Here is a 27,700-nt window from a genome sequence, read left to right on the forward strand (position 1 = left end):
ATCAAGCCTTATGACATAAAGGCAAGTTTATGTCATCTGATTACACAAGTACAAACCGTCGAAACAACATTCTCCAGTCCTTGGTGCAAAACATGCAGACACACAACCAGATAACACACACACACACACACACACACACACACAAAACAATACATATGCAGGACAAGTTTAGATACAAATAAATAAATAAATATTGTTTCAGAAATATGAGAGTCTCGGAGGCTTAGAGCAAGGGGTTCCTTTGGTCATTCAGCAGTCTCACTGCCCATGAGAAGCAGTTCCTCAGCTTGGTACTTCTGGCTCTGATACTCCTGTGTCTTTCCTGACAAGAGCAGCTAAAAGATGCTGTGTGCAGGGTGGAAGGGGTCTTCAAGAATTTTATGTGCCCTCTTCAGACAACAATCCAAATAGATCACGTCGATGCGTGGGAGGGAGTCTCCAGTGACCCTCTCTGACACTTTTATAGTCCTGTGGATTGACCTCTGATCCATTTCTCTGCAGCAAATGTACCACACTGTAATGCAGCCGGCCAGACGCTCTCGATAGAGCTCCTGGACAAGGTTGACACAATGATGGCCAGTAGCTTTCCCCACTTCAGTCTTCTGAGGAAGTGTAGTCACTACTGTATCTTCCTGACAAGTGAGGAGATGTTGTATGTCCACAATAGGTCACTTATTATCAGCCCACCTAATCACCTTTCCATCCGATTGATCAGCCCACTCATTCACCTTTCCATCCGATTGGTCAGCCCACTCAATCACCTTTCCATTTGATTGATCAGTCCACCCAATCACTTTTCCATTCAATTGATTAGCCCACCCAATCACCTTTCTGTCTGATTGATCAGCCCACCCGATCACCTTTCTATCCGATTGATCAGCCCACTCATTCACCTTTCCATCCGATTGATCAGCCCACTCATTCACCTTTCCATCCGATTGGTCAGTCCACTCAATCACCTTTCCATCTGATTGATCAGCCCACCCATCACCTTTCTGTCCGATTGATCAGCCCACTCATTCACCTTTCCATTTGATTGATCAGTCCACCCAATCACTTTTCCATTCAATTGATTAGTCCACCCAATCACCTTTCTGTCTGATTGATCAGCCCACCCGATCACCTTTCTATCCGATTGATCAGCCCACTCATTCACCTTTCCATCCGATTGATCAGCCCACTCATTCACCTTTCCATCCGATTGGTCAGTCCACTCAATCACCTTTCCATCTGATTGATCAGCCCACCCATCACCTTTCTGTCCGATTGATCAGCCCACTCATTCACCTTTCCATTTGATTGATCAGTCCACCCAATCACTTTTCCATTCAATTGATTAGCCCACCCAATCACCTTTCTGTCTGATTGATCAGCCCACCCGATCACCTTTCTATCCGATTGATCAGCCCACTCATTCACCTTTCCATCCGATTGATCAGCCCACTCATTCACCTTTCCATCCGATTGGTCAGTCCACTCAATCACCTTTCCATCTGATTGATCAGCCCACCCATCACCTTTCTGTCCGATTGATCAGCCCACTCATTCACCTTTCCATTTGATTGATCAGTCCACCCAATCACTTTTCCATTCAATTGATTAGCCCACCCAATCACCTTTCTGTCTGATTGATCAGCCCACCCGATCACCTTTCTATCCGATTGATCAGCCCACTCATTCACCTTTCCATCCGATTGATCAGCCCACTCATTCACCTTTCCATCCGATTGGTCAGTCCACTCAATCACCTTTCCATCTGATTGATCAGCCCACCCATCACCTTTCTGTCCGATTGATCAGCCCACTCATTCACCTTTCCATTTGATTGATCAGTCCACCCAATCACTTTTCCATTCAATTGATTAGCCCACCCAATCACCTTTCTGTCTGATTGATCAGCCCACCCGATCACCTTTCTATCCGATTGATCAGCCCACCCTATCACCTTTCCATCCGATTGATCAGCCCATCCAATCACCTTTCCATCTTATTGATCAGTCCACCCATCACCTTTCCATCCGATTGATCAGCCCATCCAATCACCTTTCCATCTTATTGATCAGTCCACCCATCACCTTTCCATCCAATTGATCAGCCCACCCAATATCACATTTCAGATATCACAGAAGGCAGTCCACCCATTCGCCAATAACTGTGTTCCTTATCAGAGATATCTACCGTGTGAAAATATATCCCCCTAGTGAGTTTGCTGAATACGGTTTCGAATGTTGTAAGTCAGTGCTCAGTGACACAGCCAATACAACCCCTTAGTTACAGTCATATATGCGACTGTTATTAAGAAACCTCTTTCTTTTTCAGATTTCAGATTCACATACACCCCTGATATTCTTTTTTCCTGCAGGCAAGGCCAGTCAGAATTACCATTTATTGGCAGGGCAAAAAATAAACTAACTCAATGTACACATGTAAACAAATAAAGAAATGTAAACTAACTGTACAATACAGTGAGGAGAGAAAAAAAATTAAATGAACTGCAAAAGTAAGTGTCTTTAAATAAATCCCTGATTGAGTTTGTTGTTGAGGAGTCTGATAGTGGAGGGGTAGCAGCTGGTTCTGAACCTGGTGGTGCGAGTCTTGTGGCACCGATACCTCTTTCCTGAGGATAGCAGTGAGAACAGAGCATGTACTTGGTGGTGTGAATCCTTGATGATTTCTGTTGCTCTCCAACACTAGTGTACCCTGTAGATGTTCTTAATGCCCTGTAGGGGCATTTGTGTCCCTATACCAGACCATAATGCAATGCAATGTAATGCAAGCCAGTGAATGAATAAACCAGTCATCTCCAGCACTTGTTGGATAACCAAGCTTTTACTGAATTAGATTTACAGTTCTGACAACGGGTTAGTAGCTGAAACATGAACTGTTTTCCTCTCCAAGGATGCTGCCTTAACCAAATAATGTGCTCCCTTGTCGTATACATTATGCAATGTACATATGGGTCAAAGTTCTTACTTGCGGCAGCCGAACAGATACTTGTAGCATAGCAGTTAGCACAATGTTATTTCAGTGTCTGCGACCAGGGTTCGAATCTAGTGCTGTCTGTAAGAAATTTATACGTTCTCTCCATGTCAGCATAGGTTTCTTCCAGGTACTCCAGACCCCTCCCACCCATTAAAACATATGGGGTTTGTAGGTTAATTTGGGTATTTGGGCGGCACTGTTAGCGCCAGCAACCTAGGTTCAAATCCAGCGCTGATGTAAGGAATTTGTACATTCTCCCCGTGTCCATTTGGATTTTCTCTGGGCACTCTGGTTTCCACCCACACTCCAAAACATACAGGGGTTGTAGGTTCATTGGAGCATGGACTCATGGTCCAGAGGGGCCTGTTACTATGTTGTATGCCTAAATCAAAAATAAATAAAATTTAAACATTAGATAACAAATATTCACAGTAAATCTATTGCAAAAAAAAAGCAAACTGCCAAGTGTTTCCAGCATTTCCTGTTTTTATTTCGGATTTTCAGTATCTGCGGGGTTTTTTAAATGCTCTTTTCCCAATGTTTTGCCCCCAAACCTCTGGTATTGGAATGGTGGATGGGGAACTCACAGCAAGAGCTGCCAGCATGCTCATCCCATGAGTGAACTTGGCAGGGTATGATTTATGAGTGCAAAGGCTCCATCAGTGGTGGCATTTAAATACTTTTCAAATAGGGCTACTGGGAGATTTATGGGAGATGTCATTAACTTCCTCAATCAGCCAGTATTTTTCTATTTTGTCATGATTTAAGGAATTAATTTGGAATGTTGCAGGTGGCTATAGCATTCTGAATTATGCAAGATCTCTGCCTGATTTGGCAGTGGGTCGCAAGTTGTCATTAGATAATTAAACAAAGATTGGTTTCTAGCACAGGCTGAGGATTCGTATCCCATTTGGTACTTTTGCCATGCTAGATGCTTGGAACCGTACACCACAGATTCACTCAGCACAGAAATGGGCCTTCAACCCCGTAAGCCAGTGGTTCTTGACCTTCCCAACCAACGTAGGATAGCATAGGGGCTCTGGGGATTACTTTAGGTGGTGGAATGTGAGTGGAAGAAAAAATAGATGAGAATCACTGCCCTAAGACAACCATCTTGCACCCAAACCGACTCCATTTTAATTCTCCAGACTGTCCCACTCATCACCACGTTAGGAGTAAATCAAGTTTACTCAAGTTTATTTATCAACCAATTATACCAGTGCAACCTGACAAAACAGTGTCCTCGGAACACAAAGATATAACACACATACAGACCAATGATTCATATACACCAAACCTATATACTGTAAAACCGCCGGTATCTGGCACTTATGGGGATTGGTAGATGCCAGATAAATGAATGTGCTGGTTGCTTGAGATGACTTGTTGCATTGACTGCTGGGGGATGCCAATTTTAAACATGCATATTTTTTACCTATTTAGTTACTGTGATTTTTTTTTTTTGCCAGTTGCTTGAATTCCAGATATTGGGGGATTTTACTGGACATTCCTGATATACATATATCAAAAACAAAAAAATAAATAAATAAATAGTAGAGTCACAGGTAGTTATTTTAGCACTTTATTAGACATTCAGCGTTCGCACTGTCCATGGGAAGAAGCTATTTCTCAGCCTGGTGGTTCTGGCTCTGATACTCCCGTATCTCTTTCCCGATGAAAGTAGCTGGAAGATGCTATGTGCAGGGTGGAAGAGGTCCTTAACGATTTTGCTCACCCTCTTCAAACAACGATCCTGGTAGATCACATTGATGGGATGGATTGGGGTGGTGTGGGAGGGAGACACCAGCGATCCTTTCTGCTGCACTTAAGGTCCTGTGGATTGCCCTCTGATCTGATGTTCTACAGCAACCGCACCACACTGTAATGGGGCCAACCAGGATGCTGTCGAGAGAGCTCCTGGAGAAGGTTGACCGAATGGTTTACAGTGGCTAATTAGCCTACCCAGTACAGTGAGAGACACTTTGGGTTTGGAAGCTCATTGGAGGATCACAGAAGGTGCTGTTTCAAACAACCGTGTGACATGTGGTCAGTTGGATTCTTTGCCATAACAACAAGAGTTATGGCAGGAGTAAAAAAAATGGTGGATTTGGTCTTCTAGATTGTGGTGCACTGAGGTAGCAATAAGCAGGCACAAAACTCAAAGACTGTACAACAGGCTTTATTCAGGTAAAAGTCTGAACACCAGTTCATGCTTCGGTGGCTCCCATGTGACTAGCTCAGGAGGGGCCGGCTCAGGTCTATATTCGGGTCAGCTGATTGACAGTCGGCCAGGTGGAGTCAGCCCTTAGGTGGTCTTCCTGCAGGTACAGAGATCGCCCCCTGCAGTAGGCTGGTGGTCGTATCACCTCATCGATATTTGTGATTATTCTCTTTTTGGGGAGAAGGGAATGTGGGCAACACTGACAAAACCACAATTTGCTGCCCATCCCTGGGAATGTGGCAAACCTGTGTACATTCAGGTTAAGATGTTCCCACAGCACAGTTGCAAAGTGGGTTCCACAATTTAGATATGCATTTCTAAATACATAAATCAGAATGGTGGGTGACTTGATGTCTTTCTCAGTGGAGGAGGTTGCTGAGTTGAGAGGTCCTGTCAGAGAAATTATGATGTGAGTAAATTGTGATGTTAGGTGACTTTAACATTCCACTTATTGACTGGGACTCCTATACTGTAAAAGGGCTGGATGGATTAGTTTGTCATATGTGTTCAGGAAGGTTCAGGACCCCATCCAGTCCTTCCAAGGGAAGCAACACTTCCCTTGTGAATCTGCAGGGGTCATCTACTGCATCCGGTGCTCCCCTTGTGGTCTCCTCTACATCAGATAGACTGAACACAGATTGGGAGGTCACTTTGTTTCGCTCCTTAACTCCGTCCACTGAAAAGGCAGGAATCTCCCAGTGGCCACTCATTTCAACTCCCCACCCTATTCCCACAAAGACATGTTAGTTCATGGTTCTCATACACTGCCAAACTGAGGCCAACCGCAAATTGGAAGAACACCTGATGTGCACCTTCCAACCAAATGGATTAACATCGACTTCTTCACTTTCAGTTAAACCACCACCAACCCCTCCCCCTTCCCCATTCCTCTCTCTCTCTCTTTCTCTCTCTCTCTCTCTCTCCCTTTCCTTCTGTCTCCTTTCCTCCAGCTCTGCATTAACTGAGCCCCCCGCACCACCCCCCCCCAGTTCTCACCCTTCCTCACATGTTCTGCTTTCCTTGTGGAATTATCACCGTTTGTCTGTTGGCCCGTGCTCCTCCCCTGCCCTCTCTTCTCTTCTCCTCCAGCCTTTTTATTCAGGCACCTGCCTGTGTTTTGCTCTTCCTTGAAGAAGGGCTCAGACCCGAAATGTTGGTTATATATCTTGCCCTCCTATCGGCGCTGCAAGACCCGCTGAGTTCCTGCAGCAATTTTGTGTTTTTACTAGGAAAGATTTCTAAATCAACATATCGAAGTATCAACTAGAGAGAGTGCTTTATTAGGGAAAGAGACAGGGCAGGTGATGGAAGTATTTGTCGGGGAACACTCTGGGTCCAGTGATCATAATGCCATCAGTTTCAAGGTAAATATGGAGAAGGATAGGTCCATGGGTTGAAATTCTAAATTGGAGCAAGGCCAATTTTGAGGAAATGAGAAATGATCTAGAACACATGGATTGAAGCAGGTTGTTTTCTGATAAGGATGCCCACAGCAAGTGGGAGGCCTGCAAAAATGAAATTTTGGGAGTGTGGAATGGGCTACCAGCTGAATTGGTGCTTGCAGGCTCATTTTGACATTTAAGAAAAGTTTGCACAGGAGTGTGGATAGGAGGGGTATGGAGAAAAACATGATCTGGGTGCAGGTTAGTGGGACCAGGAAGGATAATAGGTCAGCACAGACTAGAAGGCCCAAGGGCTTGTTTCTATGCTGTAGTGTTCTATGGTTCAAATTGAAGGGTATAGACAGAGTAAATGCAAGTAGGCTTTTTTCCATTGAGGTGAGGTGATATACAAACCAGAGGTCATGGGTTAAGGGTGAAAGGGGAGAAGTTTAGGGAGAACATTAAGTGAAATTTCTTCACACACAGAGTGGTGGGAGTATGGAACATACTGCCAGCTAAAGTGCTGAATACAGCCTCAATTTTCACAATTAAGAAAAATTTGGACAAGAACATGGTTGGGAAGGATATGATTGGACTTGGAGTGAGTGCAGCTCCATGGCATTAGTTTGGCCGAGGGCCCATTTCTGTACTTTAGTGTTCTATTATTTAATAGTACTATGGTCTAATGCACTACAGCTGAGGGTGGTAGGAGTGACAGCATGCGATGATGGCTTAATGTCAGTCAAGCAGGTGCATCATCCAGGGAGGCATCAAAGTCTTGTCCACTCATGTGGAAAGTATGCCATCACACTCCTGACATCCACCTACAAAGGGAGAGAAGGCTTTGGTGGGTCAGAACAAAAGTCACTCACCTCAAGCTAACCAGCTTCTGCCCTGCTCTTGCAGCCACTGTGTTTCTGACGCTGGTCTCATTGAATTCCTGATCAAATGCTAACCCAAGGATTCTGATGGTAAGGGTTCGGTGAGAGCAACACCATTGGACCTATCCTGTCCAAGACCCACAGCATCTCCTCATTAGTCAATAAAGTGCACTCCTCCTACACTTCCTCAGGAGGTTGGGATGGGCAAAATTACTGGTCCCCATCTTGACAACATTTTACAGCACAAATGAGAGCATCCTATCTGGCTGCATCACTGTGTGGTACGGGGGCTGCAAAGCAATGGACCAGAAGCCAATACAGAGGATCATTAAAATGGTTACTATCAATGAGGTTTTTCCTTCCTCTATTGATGCCAGTCACTGGGAACGTTGAGTAAATAGGGCTAAAAGAATTACTGAGAGTGTTTTTCATCTGGCACAGAGAATCTTTGACCCACTGCCATCCAGAAGGAGGTACAGGAGCATCAAAATCAAGACTGCCAGGCTGGGAAATAGATTCTTCCTGCAGCCCATGAGATTGATGAACAGTATCCTGTAACTGACTAAATCATCCCAAATATTTATAAATATTTATTTTAAATTGTATTTTCATGTGATTATTATGTGCCATGTATTGTGTGTGCACCGTGGTCCAGAGAAATGCTCTTTTGTCAGGTTTTATATGAACAGTCAGATGATAATAAACTTGATCGTGAATGTCAGGGGATGATTTCATTCCAATCTTCGGCAGATATGGTTTTTTTTTGCTGCTCATCACAGCAGAAACAAGACTGATGTATCATCGTGTGATCAGAGATGGAATGAACTTGTGTGAGCGCCAAATAACCCTGGGAATGTTTTTTTTTGAGGCCATCATTCTTAACTGCAGCCCTTCTCACAGCTTACAAAGGGCCTGAGTCAATAAATAAGTACCACAGAGCAAACGATGCACCTTAAGGCAATAACTTGTGAGGCATGCTTTGTTGTGCATTGAATACATGCACAATTAAAACAGCTTGGGTATTCCAAATCTCACCAACAGGTGCAGAGTGGTCATTATCCAGCTGGGGATCAAAGTGATGCTGACTGGAAATGAACCAAATCAAAGTAAATGAACCTTTAAAAACATGAATAAAATGTGCTCTTCCATCTGTTCTATTCTATTGCTGAATATGGCTGCCTACAATGTGAATGACAATGTTTGTTTACACCTTCCCTGGGAAGGTAGCCAAAGCGAGGTGTAAAATGCTGACTGCAATAGAACAGAGGACATTTGTTCATTGGGCTGTGCCAGCTCTCAGATATAGTTATCATTCACTCCCATGCCCTCTATCCACAAGCCAGGAACAGTAAAACCACTGGTATGCAGAATTCAGGTAACCAGCAAAACCCACCCCACCATCGAGAACGTCTACAGGGAGCGATGCTGTCGGAGAGCAGCAGCCATCCTCAGAGATCTGCACCACCCAGTCACACGTTCTGCTCTCGCTGCTGCCATCAGGAAAGAGGTCGAGGTGCACAAGACTTGTCCCACCAGGTTCAGGAACAACTACTACCCCTCCACCATCAGACTCCTCAACAACAAATTCATTCAGGGACCCATTTAAGGCATCTTACTTGTGCACTTTATTGATGTTTTTTACTCTCTCTGCATTGCACAGTTTGTTTACATTCATTATCTGTTTACATCCCTTTACGTTTTTACATGAATACACTGTGTACCTTTTTTATTGCACTACCAATAAGTGATCATTCTGCCTCACCCGCAGGAAAAAATAATCTCAGAGTTGTATGTGATGTCATGTATGTACTCTGATAATAAATCTGTAATCTGAAATCTGAAAACAATCAAAGGAAATAAATTAAAAATAAATAAGAATAAAATAACACACAAAGTTTAAAATTGTAAAAGTAAATTTTCTCCGAAGTAAAGCACATAAACTTTTGGTGAAGGTGGAGCAAATATTCAGCCAGCAGAGGGCCTTGGTCGTGCTTTGCTCGTAGCAGCTGTTTGAATAAAATTGTGTTTGAATGAAATGGTTCTGTCCAGGATAAACAGCTGGTTGATGCCGCTCGCCATTGTCTCCTTATCCCAGTCGCCGCGGTAAGAGGCTTTATCTGTAAATTTGGTGAGGGGGTGGGGTTCATTAACTATAATGTTATTGTTCGTCTTTCGGATGGCTCCATGGAGGGGGTTGAACGCAGCGGTCTCTAGCAACTGGAAAATACACTTATCTAGCATTTACCAATTCCCATAGGGGCTGGATACCAGGGATTTTACTGTACTGAAGAAGGTCCAAGGGTTTGTGTGTAACAGATGAGCAAACATAAGAACATAAGAGGTACTGGGGTTATTGTAAAAGGAAATAAGAATAACATTGTAAATGGAATATTGTGGCATTGTGTTAAAATAGAAGAGAGGAGTGAACTCTTGGCCTTTTATCTTCAATGAATGCTTCTCTGTACCGAATTCCATTTGTGGAGTAAACATTTGGGACAGTGACAACAGGCCTAGATAGGACATTGTTCGGAAGGATATGTGCCAAATGCAAGTAAATGGCGCACAACTTGGTCATCATAGACAAGTGAGGCCAAAGGGCCAAATTTCTTTGCTGTGAAGGTATGACTTTGTGAGACTAAATCATTCTTATAATGCAGAGCTTCACTGGGATCTGAACTGCGCTTATAGAAATACTGGTGGGAGTAGATTCAACAGGAACTTTTAAGCTAAACTAAAAAGGATGAACATTTGAAAGAGGGAAAACAGATAGAGTAAAATGCCTGGTATCCAGCACCTATGGCGAATTGTCATTGCCAGATAAGTGTATTTTCCGGTTACTTGAGACTTATTCTTACAATACCTAACTAATACATCTGCTTTAAGAATAAACAGCTTAAAAGACAAAAAACACTATACTGGACTGACACTGAACAAAATTCACTTGCATGAGTATATAAATCTTAAAGAATTTTACTTTATTTTCAATCACATTCTTTGAAAGCATTTAACTGTCACTGCATCTGCAGGATCCTCCCCCTCCATGGAGCTGCGTAGAAGACAAACATTATAGATAATTAAATTTACACCCCACCAAATTTACAGAGAAAGCCCCTGACCATGTGATTCTTATTAAGCAGGGATAAGGAGACATTTTAAGAGAGTCACCCCAACGACGAACGGCAACAACCAGCTCTTCATCCTGGGCGACGCCATTGCTGTTTCACACAACTTTATTCAAACAGCTGCTACGAGCAAAGCCCAACCAAGACCCTCCCTCCACTGGCTGAATAATTGCTCCCATCTTCACCAAAGGTTTATTTATGTGTTACTTCAAAGAACATTTACAATTTTAAACTTATCTACTTCTTACCTATTATTTTATCTTATTTATTTTAATTCTTTTTACGTTTATTTCCCTCAATTTGATTGCCAGTTTCTTGAGGTTGCTAGCTGCTTGAACGCTAGATACTTGGGGTTTTACTGTGTTTGGATTGAGGTGACTACTTGTGGGCTATGGATCAACTACAGAAGGTGTGCTCAGGATGGTGATCTTCCATGGATAAAAATGGTCAGTCAGCATTTCAGTCTGAACCCCTTTCTAGTCTTAAGAAAAGGTCCTGAGCCCAAATCTTGACTGACCATTTCTTCCCATGAATGCTATCTGGCCCTCTGATTCCCTATCTCCATATCAACGTCAATGATAGTTTAGGGTCAGATACGCAAGAACGATGTACAGATGTGCCAAAATTCTTACTTGCTGCGGCTACACATAAGATACACCAACTAACACAGTAAAAACTAAATTACCATAATCGGTCAAGACAGAAAAAGAGCAAATAAATATCGGAGGATAGATAACTAATATTCACGATTTCTGTTAGCGGAAGACACAACTCCAGTGGCGGTGAATCAGGTTGGAATCCGGCGCTGTCCTCAAGGATTTTGTACATTCTCCCCATGTCTGCGTAGGTCTCCCCGGGTGCTCTGGCTTCCTCCCACCCTCCAAAAGCATACGAGGTTGTAGATTAGTTTGGGTGAAATTGGGCAGCATGGGTTTAAGTGGCCAGAATCTGCTGCTACAAGAAATAAAAATTCTACAATAAATGTGTGCCCATTTTAAAGTTTTCACAGCTGTTCAATGAGTATTCCCGAGTAGATCCCACAGAGACCACTTATCGAGTTGTTGTCCACGATGTACTCTCCACATTCCATTGTTTTATAACACATTACTCACTGTTTTGTAGCTTCTGCAATCAGTTACAACAAAGGCGTAGATTTCAAATCACACCATCACCTCAAGTGGCCCTTCAATAGTCTTTACTCCAGCTCTGCCTTATGTGAAGGAATAAACATTCAAATTATCTGATATAGAATGCAGAACCAAATGAATGTAAATGATTCTTTACTTTATTACCTACATTGTCATATCACCATTTATATTTTTGTGAGTTGGATGAGTTTGGGAAAACAGTGTTTATATAATATAAACAGGAAAAAAGTTGGAAATGATCGACAGCCATGATTTCCAGCCTGTAGAGGAGGTTGATTCCAGGGATGAAGGGGTCAGCCTGTGAGGGGAGAGTGTGTCGTCTGGGACTGTACTCGCTGGAATTTAGAAGCATGAGAGGGGATTTTATAGAAAGGTATAAAATTATGAAAGGCAAAGATAAGATGAAGGTAGGTAGATTGTTTCCATTGGTGGGGGAGACCAGAACTAGGGGACATAATCTCAAGACTCAGGGTAGTAGATTTAGGATGGAGATGAGGAGGAACTGCTGTTCCCAGAGGGCAGCGAATCTGTGGAATTTACTGCCCGTTGAAGCAGGGGAGGTGACCTCAGTAAATATATTTAAGACACGGTTGGATAGATTTTTACATAGTAAGGGGATTAAGGGATTATGGGGAATAGGCAGGGAGGTGGAGATGAGCCTATCATCAGATCAGCCATGATCACATTGAATGGCAGTGCAGGTTCACCGGGCCGAATGGCCTACTCCTGTTCCTCTTTCTTATGTTCTTATGAGTTCAGATTGACTGAGCCTACAGTTCTGCTTCTCTTTTCAATGATGGATGTGAGAGAAAGGACGAGGCTGCAGAAATTCACTGGGAGATGCCAGCACCTAATAACCTGAATACCCCTGGGACTGTCTGATCTTGGAAGCTATGCAGACACAGGACTGGTCAGTACTTGGAGGGGAGACTGCTTAGGAACATCAGGAGCCGTCAGGGCCGGATTAATGTGAGAGTACCAAATGTCAATGTCAGTACCCTCATGTTTATGTGCAATGAATGATGAGAAACATTTTTGTTTTCATCTTTGTACAGCAGTTATCAGACTCCACTGATAGTCTGTGTTAATAACCGTGTTTAAAGGTGATAATTGGCTAAAATCACTATCCTTTAATTTAACACCGTTAAACAACAAGTTATTAACATAGTCAATGGGTGTGTTGTAATTTGTGCAACAGCTATGAGAAACCACACTGATAGTCTGTGTTAATAACCCCAATTAAAGGTGATAATTGGTTAAAATCGCTAACCTTAAATTTAATCGAGGTTATTAACTCAGACTATCCCCAGCAGCTCGCACGACGGCTCAATACGGGAGCAAGGACCGTCTTGGTTACCCATCATCCCCCCCGCAGCTGGCACCGCTCTGCCAGTGTCAGCGCCAGGGAGGACATATTGGGTGGGGAAGAGGGCAGTGAAGCCCCAGGGGCAAAAAACGCTTCCCCGAGAGACTGGATTACCAATCAGCACACACTGTCGCTAATACATTGCAGTTTGATTGGATCATGCGCAAATTAGTTAAGGTCGTTTACTAAATTATATTAGTGAGTGTACTTCAAAAGTACTTGACTGGGAAAAACTCTTTGGACCTCTTGAATTTGTGAAAGACTTTCTACACATGCTAATTGTTTCCCTTTAAACATGTAGAAGTAAATAAGCGTCTTCTATAGAAGGAAATTTTGACCACATTTAACATGGCCTTGATTATTCCAGTAAGAACAACAAGGACATTCATCCTTTGAGGTAGCCATTGAAGGGGAAATTGCCGCCGTTATTTTGAACGGAATTCTGTTTTCGTTTACCCTCTCTGCACTGCACTGTCAGTTTGTTTTACGCTCGTTATCTGTTTACAGTTCCTTTATTTGTTTACATGTTTACGCTGTGCACAGTTTCTGCTGTGCCCACAGGAAAAAGGAATCTCAGGGTTGTATGTGATGTTATGTTTGTACACTGTCAATAAATCTGAAATCTGAGTGGATGGCCAGAGGGTTTTTTTTAAGCCAGGACTGAAATGGCTAACACCAGGGGTCATAGATTAAAGGAGCTTGTGAGTAAGTACAAGGCGGATGTAAGAGATAAGTTCTTCGTACAGAGAGGGGTGGGTGCATGGAATGCACTGCTGGCCACAGTGGTGGAGGCAAGTACAATGGGATCTTTTAAGAGTTAGAGGGTACATGGAGCAGGAAAAAAAATGGAGGGCTCTGCAGTAGGGAAATTTGAGACAGTTGGTAGAGCAGATTATTAGGTCAACCCGCCATCACGTGCTTACGGACCTGGACTGTGCTGTTGATTTCTATGTTCTAGACGAGAATTGAGGCAGAATAACTCATCCATGTTTTCATCTTTTTCCCCTGTTTTCAGCCCAAGTCATCCTCACCAACCTGAAGCCCAATTCAACCTACCACTTCCGCGTGGCGGCTGTTAATGGGAAAGGCCAAGGAAAACACAGTCAGATGGAAATCTTTCAGACCCTCCCTGTCCGTAAGTAGTCCAATGCGTCTGTATTTGCCTGAGTAAATGCTCAAAATCCTTTTCACGTTTCCTCAGAATCTATATTAATGCTTTTTCAATAATCAGGAAACATTTGCAGCAAATCTCCACTGAGTCCTCATTACACGATGTTCCATGATAACTGACATTATCATGCACTAAACTGAAAATAAGTCTTAGATTTACACCAAGTAGAATATTAATGGTTGAGGGAATTATTGTCCTTCAGCTAGTTTATGTTTACTTCTGCAGGGGTTTAAGGGTGCCCCTAAAGTTCAAAGTCATTCCTTCAGGATTTTAGTTGCAGTTTCAGTAGGTTGCACAGAACAAACCAGGGCTTGGATGCACGGGACTGTGCCCTGTGAATGCAAGGAACAAAGAAGAACTTCCGCTTGCCCACAAGCTAATGGTGGGATCAAAGGAAGGAGAATGCTGGGGAATCCAGGTGAAATTTAAGAGGCAGGCCAGTGTAGCAACTGACCATCTCTCACTCAATGGGCTCTGAGCCAGACAGACAGGGAGACGGAAGCAATGAGCCGGAGATAGTCGTTGTCTTTTTGCCAAGGTAAGGGAATCTAAAAGTGGAGGAGAGAGGTGAGAGGTGATAGATTTAATCAGGATGTTTTGCAGAAGGTGATGAGTTGCCAGAGGAAGGGTAGCAGCGGGACCAATTGTGATTTTTAAGACCTTTGGACAGACACGTGGATAGGAAAGGTTTGGGGGGATCTGGGGCAAGTGCAAACAAATGGGGCCAGCTCAGTAAGGGAACTTGGTTAGCATGTGCATGGGGTGGAAGAGCCTGTTCCCACACTGTGTGGACATATTTGAGTGTCTGTACTCAGGAATCCTGAATGCCAGCAATTGCTTACATACTGAATTACACGTGAGCAGTGGGTAGAGCAAGAGACAGGCTGGAGAACGCAGCTAGGCACAGAATACAGTTTGAGGTGATCACACCCCTTGGGAGGAAACTGCACAAGCAGAGGCTAGATTCTCTGTGAATGTAGAAGGACTGTCACTTTCAAGACCACTGAAGCTGAATATCAGACGTAAAAATAGGTTTGCATTAGTCCTGGCATTGCTGGTGCAAAGTTACATCAGGATCAGTGGGTATGAGAAGTTTCAAGGGATGGGGTTGTAAGGTAAAACATCATGAGATGGGAATGTGTAGGGAGTTACCCTGTACAGGGCTGTAACAAGAAGGGGAGGTGTCCTTGTACTCCTGTTAGGTAAAACATCATGAGATGGGAATGTACAGGGCTGTAACAAGATGTGAATGCATCCTTGTACTTACAAGATAAGAGAGACATTGATGGATTGAGAGGCAGGAAGCTAGCAGGGAAAGGATAGCAACAGTTTTAGTCATTGGACAAGTAATGATATGATGATGTTCTAAGCACATATCCAAGGGTATAAAAAATCACCATTTTGCTGATAACGGCAGAATGCATTCTCCGACTAACATGGTTGGTCGCAAGTGTTACAATCTGGTAATAAAGAACAAAGAACCCTGATTTCGACTCAGCCTGGTGTTTGTCTCACTCATTCATGAACAAAGCAGACCTAACAGGGTCCAAGTGCAAGTAAAAGGAATTGGCTCTCACCCCTCCACCATCAACCAGGTTCAGGAATAGTCGCCTCCACCCACCCCCCCCCCCACATCCCCGCCATCCGCCATCAGACACCTAAACAATAAAATCGGAGACTCATTGGAGGACTCTTGCACATTATTTACCACACCATAAAATACAGAAGTAGAAATAGGCCATTCAGCCCATCGTCTGCCCCGCCATTTAATCATGAACTGATCCATTTTCCCACTCAGCCCCACTTCCCGGCCTTCTCCCCATGACCTTTGATACCCTGGGTAATAAAGAACCTATCAATCTCCCTTAAGTACACCCAATGACTTGGGTGATTTACTACCCTCCGGCTAAAGTAATTCCTCCGCAGCTCTGTACTAAGTGGGCGCCCTTCAATCCTGAAGCTATGCCCTCTTGTCCTGGACTCTACCACCATGGGAAACAACCTTTCGACATCTACTCCATCCATGCCTTTCAGCATTCGACATGTTTCAATGAGATTCCCCCCCCCACCCCATTCTGTATTGCACGATCAATTTGTTTACTTTTCTTTCTTTTGTACCTGTATCTTTTCATGAGTACATTTTTTTTGTACTGCCAATAAGTAGAAATTCTGCCTGGCCCACAGGACAAAGAATCTCCGAGTTGTATGTGATGTCACGTAGGTACTTTGTCTATAGATCAGAACTTTGAACTTTTGAATTTTGAGCTCAAGAAGACACCTTGGCTCACATGAATGAATAGGGCAACGAATCTGTTTCCATGCAGTATAACTCTATGACTTGATATTTTTATAGCATGGGAGTCATTTGGAAGGTAAGAGGAAAAGAAATATGCCAGAGATATAACTGCATTCCTTTAGATTCTCTCACTCACTCAGGACATTCCCAAACTTTGTGAGGTTCTATTCAACTGTTGTAGCAAACAGAGCAGACATTCAAGGTTCACCACACAACAAAAGGAAGTGTGGAATTGGCCAGGTGTATTGTTTTATTACTGGTGGGCCATCTGCCATTGACCTGTTGTGACGATAAGTGAACTGAGGTGGGTTCATGTGCTTCCTAAGATAGGAGTTAATTCGTTTCACAACCAACCACTCAAAGCATTTCATCATGGTGGATGAGAGTGGTAGCAGCTGATAGTCATTGAGGCAGATCACATTGTTCTTCTTAGATAATGATGGATGTCCCTTTGCATCAGGTGAGGAGAGAATGAAGATATTTGCAAAAACTCCAGCCAAGGTTGGAGCAGGTTCTAAGGCCAGGTGCGCCATCTGAATCACACACCTTCCGAGGATTCACCCACCTAAAGGTTCTGTTCACATTCACCTCAGAGACTGGGAGCACTGAGTCACCGAGGTGAGTGGGTGGTGAGGGCTCACAAGAGGAACTTCATTATTTTTTTTTCAAAGTGGGCGGGAACATGATCATCTTCTGTGATGGGACTTGCTCTCCATCAATAAGACAAAACATAGCCGTGTTATCAATTGCAATACATCTCTGCTATACTAGCTCGATGCCATCTCCGCATTGTCTCTGCATTGGTAATGGCCTTCTGGAAATTGGGCCTGAATGTTATGTAAAGGTCAAGGTTCAGTGCAGCGCTGAAGGAGTGAAACACTTTCAAAGGCACTAACCTTTGAGTGCAGGGCCATACTACAGGGACCTAGCCACCTTCCTGGGAGATCTCAAGCCCAGTGTTCAACAAAGAGGAGTCCTGTCAGTTTAAAGCTTCTCCCTCAGTTGGTTCACTGATTTTACCACAATTACACAAAAATTTCACAGAGGGGCCATTCAGCCCAGTCTCTCTCTGCTACCTCCCATCGCCCTTTGATCTTAATCTTCCAATTTACTACCTCATAAGACAAGGTTAAAGTGAAGTCAAAATCCTACAAAGCTCTTTAAAAAGCAATTCTTGGATATTGAAAGGCTTTAGGCAATCCTAGTGCTGTGATGAATCAATGCAAATTTAATTGGTTTCAGGAGCTGACACCATTACTTTGAGTTATACCCGAGAGACTTGAACAGTAATATCTGGACTGATAATCCATTGGATCTGTTTAGGCAGACTTTCAGAATTAAGGATGACATGCTGGGACTCCGAGTCTGTTTGTTCCCAATATCTGATAAGGCTAATTTGGGAACCACAGAGACTATAACAGATGGGGCAGCAGAGAGAAGGGGTGGTTGGATAGTATGTGAGATGGTCTATTCTTTCTTCCATTTCTCCATTGCTTTTGTGTACAGGGCGATCAGGTCCATAGCTTATAGCTCATTGAAAGTGGCCACAGGGGTAGATAGGGTGGTAAAGAAGCTTCATTGGCCCAGAAATTCAGTACAAAATGAGGAGACCATGTGCAACTATACAAACTTTGGTTAGGCCGCACTTGGAATATTGTGTGCAATTCCAATCGCCTGATTGTAGGAAGGATGTGGAGGCTTTGGAAAGGGTGCAGAAGAGATTTACCAGGATATTGCCTGGTTAAGAGGGTATGAGTTATGGGGAGAGATTGAACAAACTTAGGTGGTTTTCTCTGGGGTGAAGGAGACTGAGGAGGCAACTTGGTGGAGGTGTATATAAAATCACGAGGGGCATTGAGATGATCGACAGTCAGAATCTTTATCCCAGGGCAAAAGCCTCACACATTTGAGGACATGTTTAAGCTAAGGGGGAGGAAGTTTAAAGGAAATTTGTGGGGCAAATGTTTCACACTGAGTGGTGGGTGCCTGGAACAGGCTGCCAGGAGTAGTGGTGGAACCACAAGGGTTGTTAACTCGGCCTGTGACATCACACCCACCAGACTTCACTCCATGTACAAGAGGCGATGTCTCAAGAAAGCGGCGTCTATCCTCAAGGGCCCCCACCACCCAGGCCACGAACTCTTCACACTACTACCATTGGGGAAAAGGTGCAGGAGGCTGAAGACGAGCACTCAGCGGCACAAGGACGGCTTCTTCCCCGCTGCCAATCAGATTCCAGAATGATCAATGAACCACAGACATTGCCTTACTTTGACTTTTCGTGCACTATATTTGTTTATTTTTGTAAGGTGGTTTATGTGAATGTTTGCACCGTGACGCTGCCGCAAAACAACAAATTTTGTGACTTGTTCATGACATTAAATTCTGATACTGACTCAGTGAGAACGCTGAACGACCGAAGGAACTGCTCACACTAACCATCTGAGACTCACAAATTAGGAGACAATACTTATTTATCTATTTGTACATATGAATAGTTGACCTGCACATATATTGTTTGCATGTGTGTTATGTCTAGTTGTGTATCTGCATGTTTTGCACTGATATCCAGAGAACGCTGTTTCGTTGCACAATCTGATGATAATAAACTTGACTTGGAACGAGATACAATAGTTGGATTAAGAGGCATTGAGAGAAATATAGGGAATGATAGGGAGGGGATGGGGGGATATCTATCTTGAGCAAGCAGCAGGTTTGTAGTTTGATTCGGTCATCATGTCCAGCACAAATACATGAGCCGAATGGCCTGTTCCTGTGTTGTACTGTTCCATGGTCAATGGTCTATGTATGAACTTGGCATTCCCAAAAATGAGCCGCCATGAACCAGTGATTCCAGGAATCAGTGATGTTGCACTTCATTCACAGGGGTCTTGGACACATCCTTGAATCCTTTCCTCCTGCGATCGAGTTTGGAATCGAGGTCGCTGTTCCCCAGGGAACAGCATGATTCACGCCAGGTTGGAGGTCTTGCTCTTCAGACACAGTGAATGAAATGTCGTGCATTTGTTCATTCATGTATTTGCTGGATTCTCTTGTCAAAGACAGCATTTAATACACTTCCCTAATTACTTACCTTGCTTTGATTGGAGCACTTTAGTTTCTGGATAGATTTACTATGGAGTATAAAGGGTGAATGGTAGCCTGATAGATGTACACAAGATTATAAGAAGCATAAGCCATAGAGCAGTCTCTTCTTTGGCTTGGCTTCGCGGACGAAGATTTATGGAGGGGGTAAAAAGTCCACGTCAGCTGCAGGCTCGTTTGTGGCTGACCAGTCCGATGCGGGACAGGCAGACACGATTGCAGCGGTTGCAAGGGAAAATTGGTTGGTTGGGGTTGGGTGTTGGGTTTTTCCTCCTTTGCCTTTTGTCAGTGAGGTGGGCTCTGCGGTCTTCTTCAAAGGAGGCTGCTGCCCGCCAAACTGTGAGGCGCCAAGATGCACGGTTTGAGGCGTTATCAGCCCACTGGCGGTGGTCAATGTGGCAGGCACCAAGAGATTTCTTTAGGCAGTCCTTGTACCTTTTCTTTGGTGCACCTCTGTCACGGTGGCCAGTGGAGAGCTCGCCATATAATACGATCTTGGGAAGGCGATGGTCCTCCATTCTGGAGACGTGACCCATCCAGCGCAGCTGGATCTTCAGCAGCGTGGACTCGATGCTGTTGACCTCTGCCATCTCGAGTACCTCGACGTTAGGGGTGTGAGCGCTCCAATGGATGTTGAGGATGGAGCGGAGACAACGCTGGTGGAAGCGTTCTAGGAGCCGTAGGTGGTGCCGGTAGAGGACCCATGATTCGGAGCCGAACAGGAGTGTGGGTATGACAACGGCTCTGTATACGCTTATCTTTGTGAGGTTTTTCAGTTGGTTGTTTTTCCAGACTCTTTTGTGTAGTCTTCCAAAGGCGCTATTTGCCTTGGCGAGTCTGTTGTCTATCTCATTGTCGATCCTTGCATCTGATGAAATGGTGCAGCCGAGATAGGTAAACTGGTTGACCGTTTTGAGTTTTGTGTGCCCAATGGAGATGTGGGGGGGCTGGTAGTCATGGTGGGGAGCTGGCTGATGGAGGACCTCAGTTTTCTTCAGGCTGACTTCCAGGCCAAACATTTTGGCAGTTTCCGCAAAGCAGGACGTCAAGCGCTGAAGAGCTGGCTCTGAATGGGCAGTAGAGCACAGGAAACAACCCCTTCCAACTGAAGAGTCGATGCCATACATCAGAATCAGAATTTATTGTCATGAACAGGTCACAAAATTTGATGTTCTGTGGCAGTGTCACAGTGCAAACATACACATTATGAATTATCTTACAACAATAATATAAAAAGTAAGAATAAAAGTGCACAAAAAGTAAGGCAGTATCTTTCATTCATTGATCATTCAGGAATCTGCTGGCAGCGGGAAAGAAGCTGTCTTTGTGCCGCTGGGTGCTCATCTTTAGACTCCTGTACCTTATTCCCGATGAAGAGGGCTGGGCGGTGGGGGTCCTTGAGAATAGAGGCTGCTTTTGTTTAAGACACCACCTCAATAGAGTTGAGTCTGTGGCCTGTGATGTCGCAGGCTGATTTAACAACCCTCTGGAGTTTTTCCTTGTCCTGAGAGTTCGTGTCTCCAGTGCCAGCCTGATGTTAGCCTGGGGCAGAATGTACACTGAGACCAGGATGATGGTGGTGAACTCCCTCGGCAGGTAGAATGGGCGGCACTTGATCGCCAGATGTTCCAGGTCGGGAAAACAGGACTGGGACATGACCTTCACGATGAATTAATGATGACAAAATGCCACTCCCCCTGGTTTTTACTGATGTCAGTGAGATGGAGGGTGTAGCCTTTGGGCTGTAGCATTGAGTCTGGAATGACCACATTTAGCCACATTTCTGTAGATCACATCACACAGCACACCCTGATGTCTCTCTGATATTGGTCTGGCTTGCAGTTTATCAGGTTTGTTCTCCAAAGATTGTACGTTGGCCAGAAGGATGATAGAGAGCAGAAGCCTCAGGGCCTCAGCTTGACCTGTAGCCCCTCTCTGCATCCATGTGGTTGGGTCTTCTTTATATGGCCCGTGAGTCTGCTGCTCCTAGTTGTCGCGGCGTTTAAATGGCCCACGCCGTGTCTTTTTAAATCCTCTGCGATGTTTAAGTGTACTGAGCGTCTGCTGTTTGCAACTCCTGCGGAGTTTAAATGGCCCGATCGCTGGCTGTTTAAAACTCCCATCGTGCTGAACGCCGGCTGTTTAAAGGTCCCGCCTTCTGACGGCCACTGCTGATTCTCCCGATTCCAAGGTCTGCCAGTGATCTTAGGACATCCTTGTTAACGGGTAAGTTTGTTTTTGTGGTTCTGGTTCTGGTCAAGAGCTGGCACTGAAAGGCGCCATCTTGAGATATCTTGAGACGTGATGTCCAAATTGAACTAACACTCTGCTACTTCCACATGACAGATATTGCTCCATTTTCTACATATTTGTATATCTCTAAAAACCCTTGCAGCAGAGAAAGGGCAAAGTGTCAAAATATTTTATACATTGTAGGGAATATTGCCACAAGCAATCAAAGAAAATAAATGTCTCTCTGCCCTCCTGGGATAAAGTGGTCCAAGATGCTTTCATAGAACAAGGGAGTTATCCATGATATCCCTGCTCATATTCATCTATATTTCATTCTCCTTGCTCTCCTGTGATATTTGAGGGCACTTCAGCTTATTTATTCCACACTGGTTCGGTCCCTTGCCCCAAATAATTCATTCCCTGAAAACTGTTCTTCCCGCATTCCCATCAAACCCACACTCAGTTCTTCCCCTCGCTGGTGGCAGTTTACAATCTCCAATTAACCCATCGATCCACCGGTCTGTGGGAGGAAAGAAGACTACGGGGAGAACCTCCACACTCCACACAGACTGCACCCGAGGTTCTGACTGAACCCAGATCACTGGGGAAGTGAGGGATCAGCTTTAACAGCAGGGCCACTGTGCTGTTGCTAAACGTCAGGAGCCAGTTCAAGTTGATCGTCACATGTGCAAGGATGCAGTGATAGAGATTGTTTTGCGAGCAGACCAGGTAAACATCCCATACGTAGTACAACAAGGAAGACGCAGCACAAAAGTGCGGAGTGGCAAAGAGAGATTTAATTGGTAGAGAGCAATTCATTCAGGAGTCTGATAACGACGAGAAGAAACTGTCCTTGTATCTGGTGGTGCACAATCTCCTATGTGTCAATCTTCAGAGACCTTCCGACATTTTGCTTATACTTTGATGAAGGGCTCAGGACCAATACGTTGGCTATGTATCTTTACCTTTGCTATATAAAGTACACTGAATTTCTCCAGCATTGGGTTTTTACTTCAGTCACGGCATCTGCAGACTTGTGTGTTTTCCCTCAGTCTTCTTCCGGGAGGGGGTGAAGAGAGTGTGGCTGGGGTGGACCAAGTCTTTTAATGAGTTGGCTGCATTCCCAAGGCAGTGCGACTTGTAGATGAAGCTTTCTTCTGGTCTTACTGTTGCCATCATACTGGATACACATTTCCAGCTCAACAGTTGAAAGAATATCTGTACTTCAAAGAGTGATGCATTGGAAGGTTTCGACATCCTGGTGTCACAGAAAGCTCTATATAAAAATCCAATCCCTCTTTGCTGTAAATGAATTATGCTGACAGTCACAAGCTTTGAAAGCTGAATATTACCAGTGATTGAGTTTGCACTCGTGTGGCCCTTTTTGTTATTGCCAATCTGTTTATAATCATTGCACAAAACATATTGGCACCCCTGTGGTCTTCATGCTGAAAACCTATCCAAGCCACTGATGACACTCATGCAGAGAGGTCTTGAGCATCACCATAGCAACAGGATCTGTTTAGCCTCTCACGGTCGTTCACTTGAAATAAGAATTTGGTCCTGGTCTCCGACAGGCAGGGGGACACGTTTGCTAATGCCTGCATCCTCTCAGAATGGTTAAAGCAGGCCTTTAACTGAAAGGTTAAAAGCCCAGATTTCAGTCTGAAGCTTGATGATGCTGAGAATGCCATCTTTCTATAAGGAGCTCCATCAGGAGTGTCCTGACAGGCTGTGTCACAGTGTGGTACAGTTGCTGTAGAGCATCAATTTGGAGGTCAATCCACAGGATCATAAGGGTGGCAGAGAAGATCACTGGTGTCTCTCTTTCCCCCTATCAACGTGATTTACCAGGATCATTGTCTAAAGAAAGGTCGCAAAATCTGTAAGGACCGCCACCACCCCACACAGAGCATCTTCCAGCTACTCCCATCAGGAAAGAGATACAGGAGTATCAGATCCAGAACCACCAGGCTGAGGAACAGTTTCTTCCCATGAACAGAGAGACTGCTCAACAATTGATGAACTGCCTCCATGACTCTACTACTTATTTATTTTAATATTTATATATACTTATTGGGTATAGATATCATTTGTCTGTATGCATGTTATACCTGTTTCTGTGTTTGCAGTGTGTTTCACTGAGGGCAAGAGAATGCTGTTTTATACAATCAGATAATACGTCAACCTGAACTTGAAACAGGCAGATACTCCCATCAAATTCCCACTTCACTGACTTCCAACATTCCCTTTGTCATCTTTGGGTAATTTGGAACATAAGAACACAAGAGTCAGAGGCAGAACTGGGACATTCAGACTCTCTTACCTCCACTGCAGTAATGATGATAAATTTATTGTCATACATATGAGTACAATGTCAAAATGCACTGTTATCCATAAGGCTATAGGCCACTCAGCTTGTCAAGTCTGCTCCGCCAATTCCATCATGAGCTGATCCATTCTCCCACTCAGCCCCACTCCCCGGCCTTCTCCCCATAACCTTTGATACCCTGAATATTTAGATACCTATTAATCTCTGCCGTAAATACACTCAACGACCTGGCCTCCATAGCTATCTGTGGCAGAAAATTCCAGAGGTTCACCACTCTCCAGCTAAAGAAATTAAATTCCCATCCTTGACCCCCAAAACCAAGATTTTTTAATTAAACTATTTCCTGAACAAACTTAAACTGATCAACTCATGCCCAAGTATGAGTTAGTCAGCCCTCACTTGCCTAACAACAGATAAATTAAATCTTTCTACAGTGTCACAGGTGCTAACAAAGTATCAATTTAAGTTACCTCATGAGAAAAAAAATATTAAAGAATAGATAAATATTCAAAGGTAGCTAGTGCAAAAAAAAATGTCGTGTTACACTTGTGTCGATAGATTTGTGGTCCTGGAGTAGTGTTCAAGTGAGGGTGGTACGGGACGATTCAAGGACCTGATTGCTATTGGAAGCAAACTGTTCTCCAGAGAGTGATTCTCAGCACCACTTTCCTTGATGTTCCCACATCCCTTAATACCCTAACAACACTGCACCTCCACGTTATGGTGAGGTTCCCGTCCTCAAAAATCATCCACAACGTGATTTTCTGTAATGCGGACCCTTGACAAAATCTCAGGTCCCCTCCATAGATTTCCTCATGTAAGTTCCATTAGAATTATTTTTATTTTCCACGTCTCAATTTTTGTGGTTGCGATTTGTGAATTCCATAAGGGCAGTTCGTGTTGCAAGGATCCTCATCTCTCTCTCTCTCTTTCTTTCTTTTTAAAATATTTTATTGATTTTAATAAAGAACTTATGCAAACAAAAAGGATGCAATTCTATAAGAAAGTGTGGGCAGCTGCATAAACTAAATAAGATATTCTGTATATACCTAACATACGTAAATTGTAAATCATACCCATAATTCATATTCTAAGTAGTATATACATTTTTTGAAAAAAAACTAATAATACAAAAAAGTAGGAGAAAAGAAGAAAATAGTAGAGCAGAAAAACTCAAACCCCTTCCCCAACCAACTCTTTTTCTGCTACATTGCTGCTTCCTGCACTCATGATGAGTTCATCAATTTTATCCAATTTGCGGTCAACCTCCACCTGACCTCAAATTCACTTGGTCCATCCCTGGTAACCCTTTCTTGATCTCTCTATCTCCATATCTGCCGATATCTTCCCAAAACCAACAACTCCCGCAGTTACCTCGACGACACCTCTTCGCTCCCTGTCTCCGATAAGTATTCTATTCCTTTCCCTCAATTCCTTTGTCTCCGTCGCATCTGCCCCCAGCATGAAGTCTTTCATTCCAGGACATCAGAGATGGCCTCCTTCTTCAGAAAAGGTATCTTCACCTCTACTGCCCAACACGAGGAAAATTGCAATGTTTAAAAGCCATCTGGAGAGGTAAACAAGAAAATCTGCAGTTTCTGAGGTTTAGTGCAGGACAAAAACAAAAGTGCTGGAGAAACAGCATCCATAGAAAGCTTTCAATGGGCCCTGAGCCCTTGTCCAGGAGTGCTGAAAATCAAAATAAAAAGGTGGGATGGAGTCAGAGTAAGGGGGAGGAAGATTGAGAGGAGCATATACCCGTTAGAGCCTCCAAAATGTCCTTCTTAAATATTTCTGCCACTCTTCTTTTCTACTTGACTCCATTTTTAACTCAACAATCACCTTGATCAAATTGTCAGATAACTTTTTATTTCACCTTTACCCTCCCTCCATCTTCTTTCTCTGTCCTTTCCTCTCTCTCTCTCTTGCACCTATCAATCAACTGTCTCTGTTTCCCAGCTCCAACCCTTGCCTTCCTCCTTCCCAACCTGTCATATGCCTGTCATCCTTCACCCTTCCCAGGATAACCAATACCTTACTGGTCCCTATCTCACCCTCTCTTCCTGAGGCTGGCCATCTCGTCTCTCGATGATCCGGACCAAAACGTTGTCCGTTCTTTTCCTCCCACAGATGCTGCCTGACCTCCTGTGTTCCTCCAGTAGATTGTTTGTTGCTCCAGATCCCAGCATCTGCAGACTCCCCTGTCTCCACATTTGAATCATTCAAATTTTGTTTGATTATGTAAAGTGCCTGGAGATGAATATGCATCAAATGTGTGAAAGAAATATATTGTTCAATCACAACTAAAAGTTTAAATTTTATTTTCATTTTTATTGCTGACACTTGCCTTGTTAAACTTTATTTCAATTAAATATCAATTGAAAATGTCATTGCATCATAGCCAGTTCTATATGTTGCCATGGTAACCTTCCTCAAAGCGAAGGTATGGTTCAAATAAATGAAAACAAATAAATATCATTACTGACCAAATTTAATTTTACAAAGGTAGTTAACCCTATTTTGGAGTTTGGTAAATAGCTCTCCTCCCGAAAAAGGGAATTATTGTTTAGAGGTAAACAGGGAAGTCTGCAGATGCTGGGATGCCTGCTGAGAAACTCAGAAGGTCACGCAGGGTTTATAGGAAGTAAAAGGTAACCAGCGTTTTGGTCCTGAGCCCTGCGCCATGGCAAAAGCAGAAAGCAGGCAGGCACCTGAATAAAAAGTGGGGGAGTGGAATTAGGGGGGTGTGAAGAGGCAGGGGAGGAGCTCAGACCAGCAGGGCCAGTATGGTAGCACTGTATTGGGGTTCATTCAGGGGTAGAATGTGTCTGGGATGTGATGGTCCTTCAGTATGTTGGCTGCCTTTGATAATCAGTGGAGATGTAGATGGAGTCCGTGGAGGAAAGAGAGGTTTACGTGATGTTCCAAGTTGCATTCACCATGTTCTGCAGTTTATTCCATAGAACATTACACCACAGAAACAGGCCTCTTTTGCCCTTCTACTTTGTGCCAAACCATTTTTTTTTGCCTAATCCCACTGATCTGCACCTAGTCCATAGCCCTCCATACCTCTCCAATCCATGTAATTGTCCAAATTATTCTTAAAAGTTAAAATGTAGTACTCATTCGCCACTTCAGCTTGCAGCTCATTCCACACTCCCACCACTCTCTATGTGAAGAAGTTCCCCTTCATGTTCCCCCTAAACTTTTCCCCTTTCACCCTCAGCCCCTTAGTTGGTATCTCTATTTATTTCATTTAGAAAACATTCCTGAACACATTTGACAAACTCAAAGCTATCCAACCCTTTTACAATATGGGAGCCCAAGTCAATATGGGAAAAATTAATATCTCCTACTATCATAACCTTATGTTTCCTGCAGATGTCTGCTATTTCTCTACAGATTTGCTCTTCTAATTGTAATTGATTATTGGCCGATCTATAATACAACCCCATGAGTGTG

The 27,700-nt window shown here is 43.7% G+C and overlaps 1 protein-coding gene across 1 annotated transcript in view; it reads left to right on the forward strand.

Moving 5' to 3' along the window:
- The window catches only part of LOC138738562 (neural cell adhesion molecule 2-like), a 1,138,397-nt gene that overhangs the window by 1,037,489 nt on the left and 73,208 nt on the right, over positions 1-27,700 (forward strand). The window contains exon 13 of the mRNA XM_069889008.1: positions 14,118-14,237. Within this exon, the coding sequence (XP_069745109.1) occupies positions 14,118-14,237 (120 nt within the window). The remainder of the gene's footprint in view (positions 1-14,117; positions 14,238-27,700) is intronic.

Source organism: Narcine bancroftii, chromosome 7, assembly GCF_036971445.1.
Source record: "Narcine bancroftii isolate sNarBan1 chromosome 7, sNarBan1.hap1, whole genome shotgun sequence".
Taxonomy (NCBI): Eukaryota; Metazoa; Chordata; class Chondrichthyes; order Torpediniformes; family Narcinidae; genus Narcine; species Narcine bancroftii.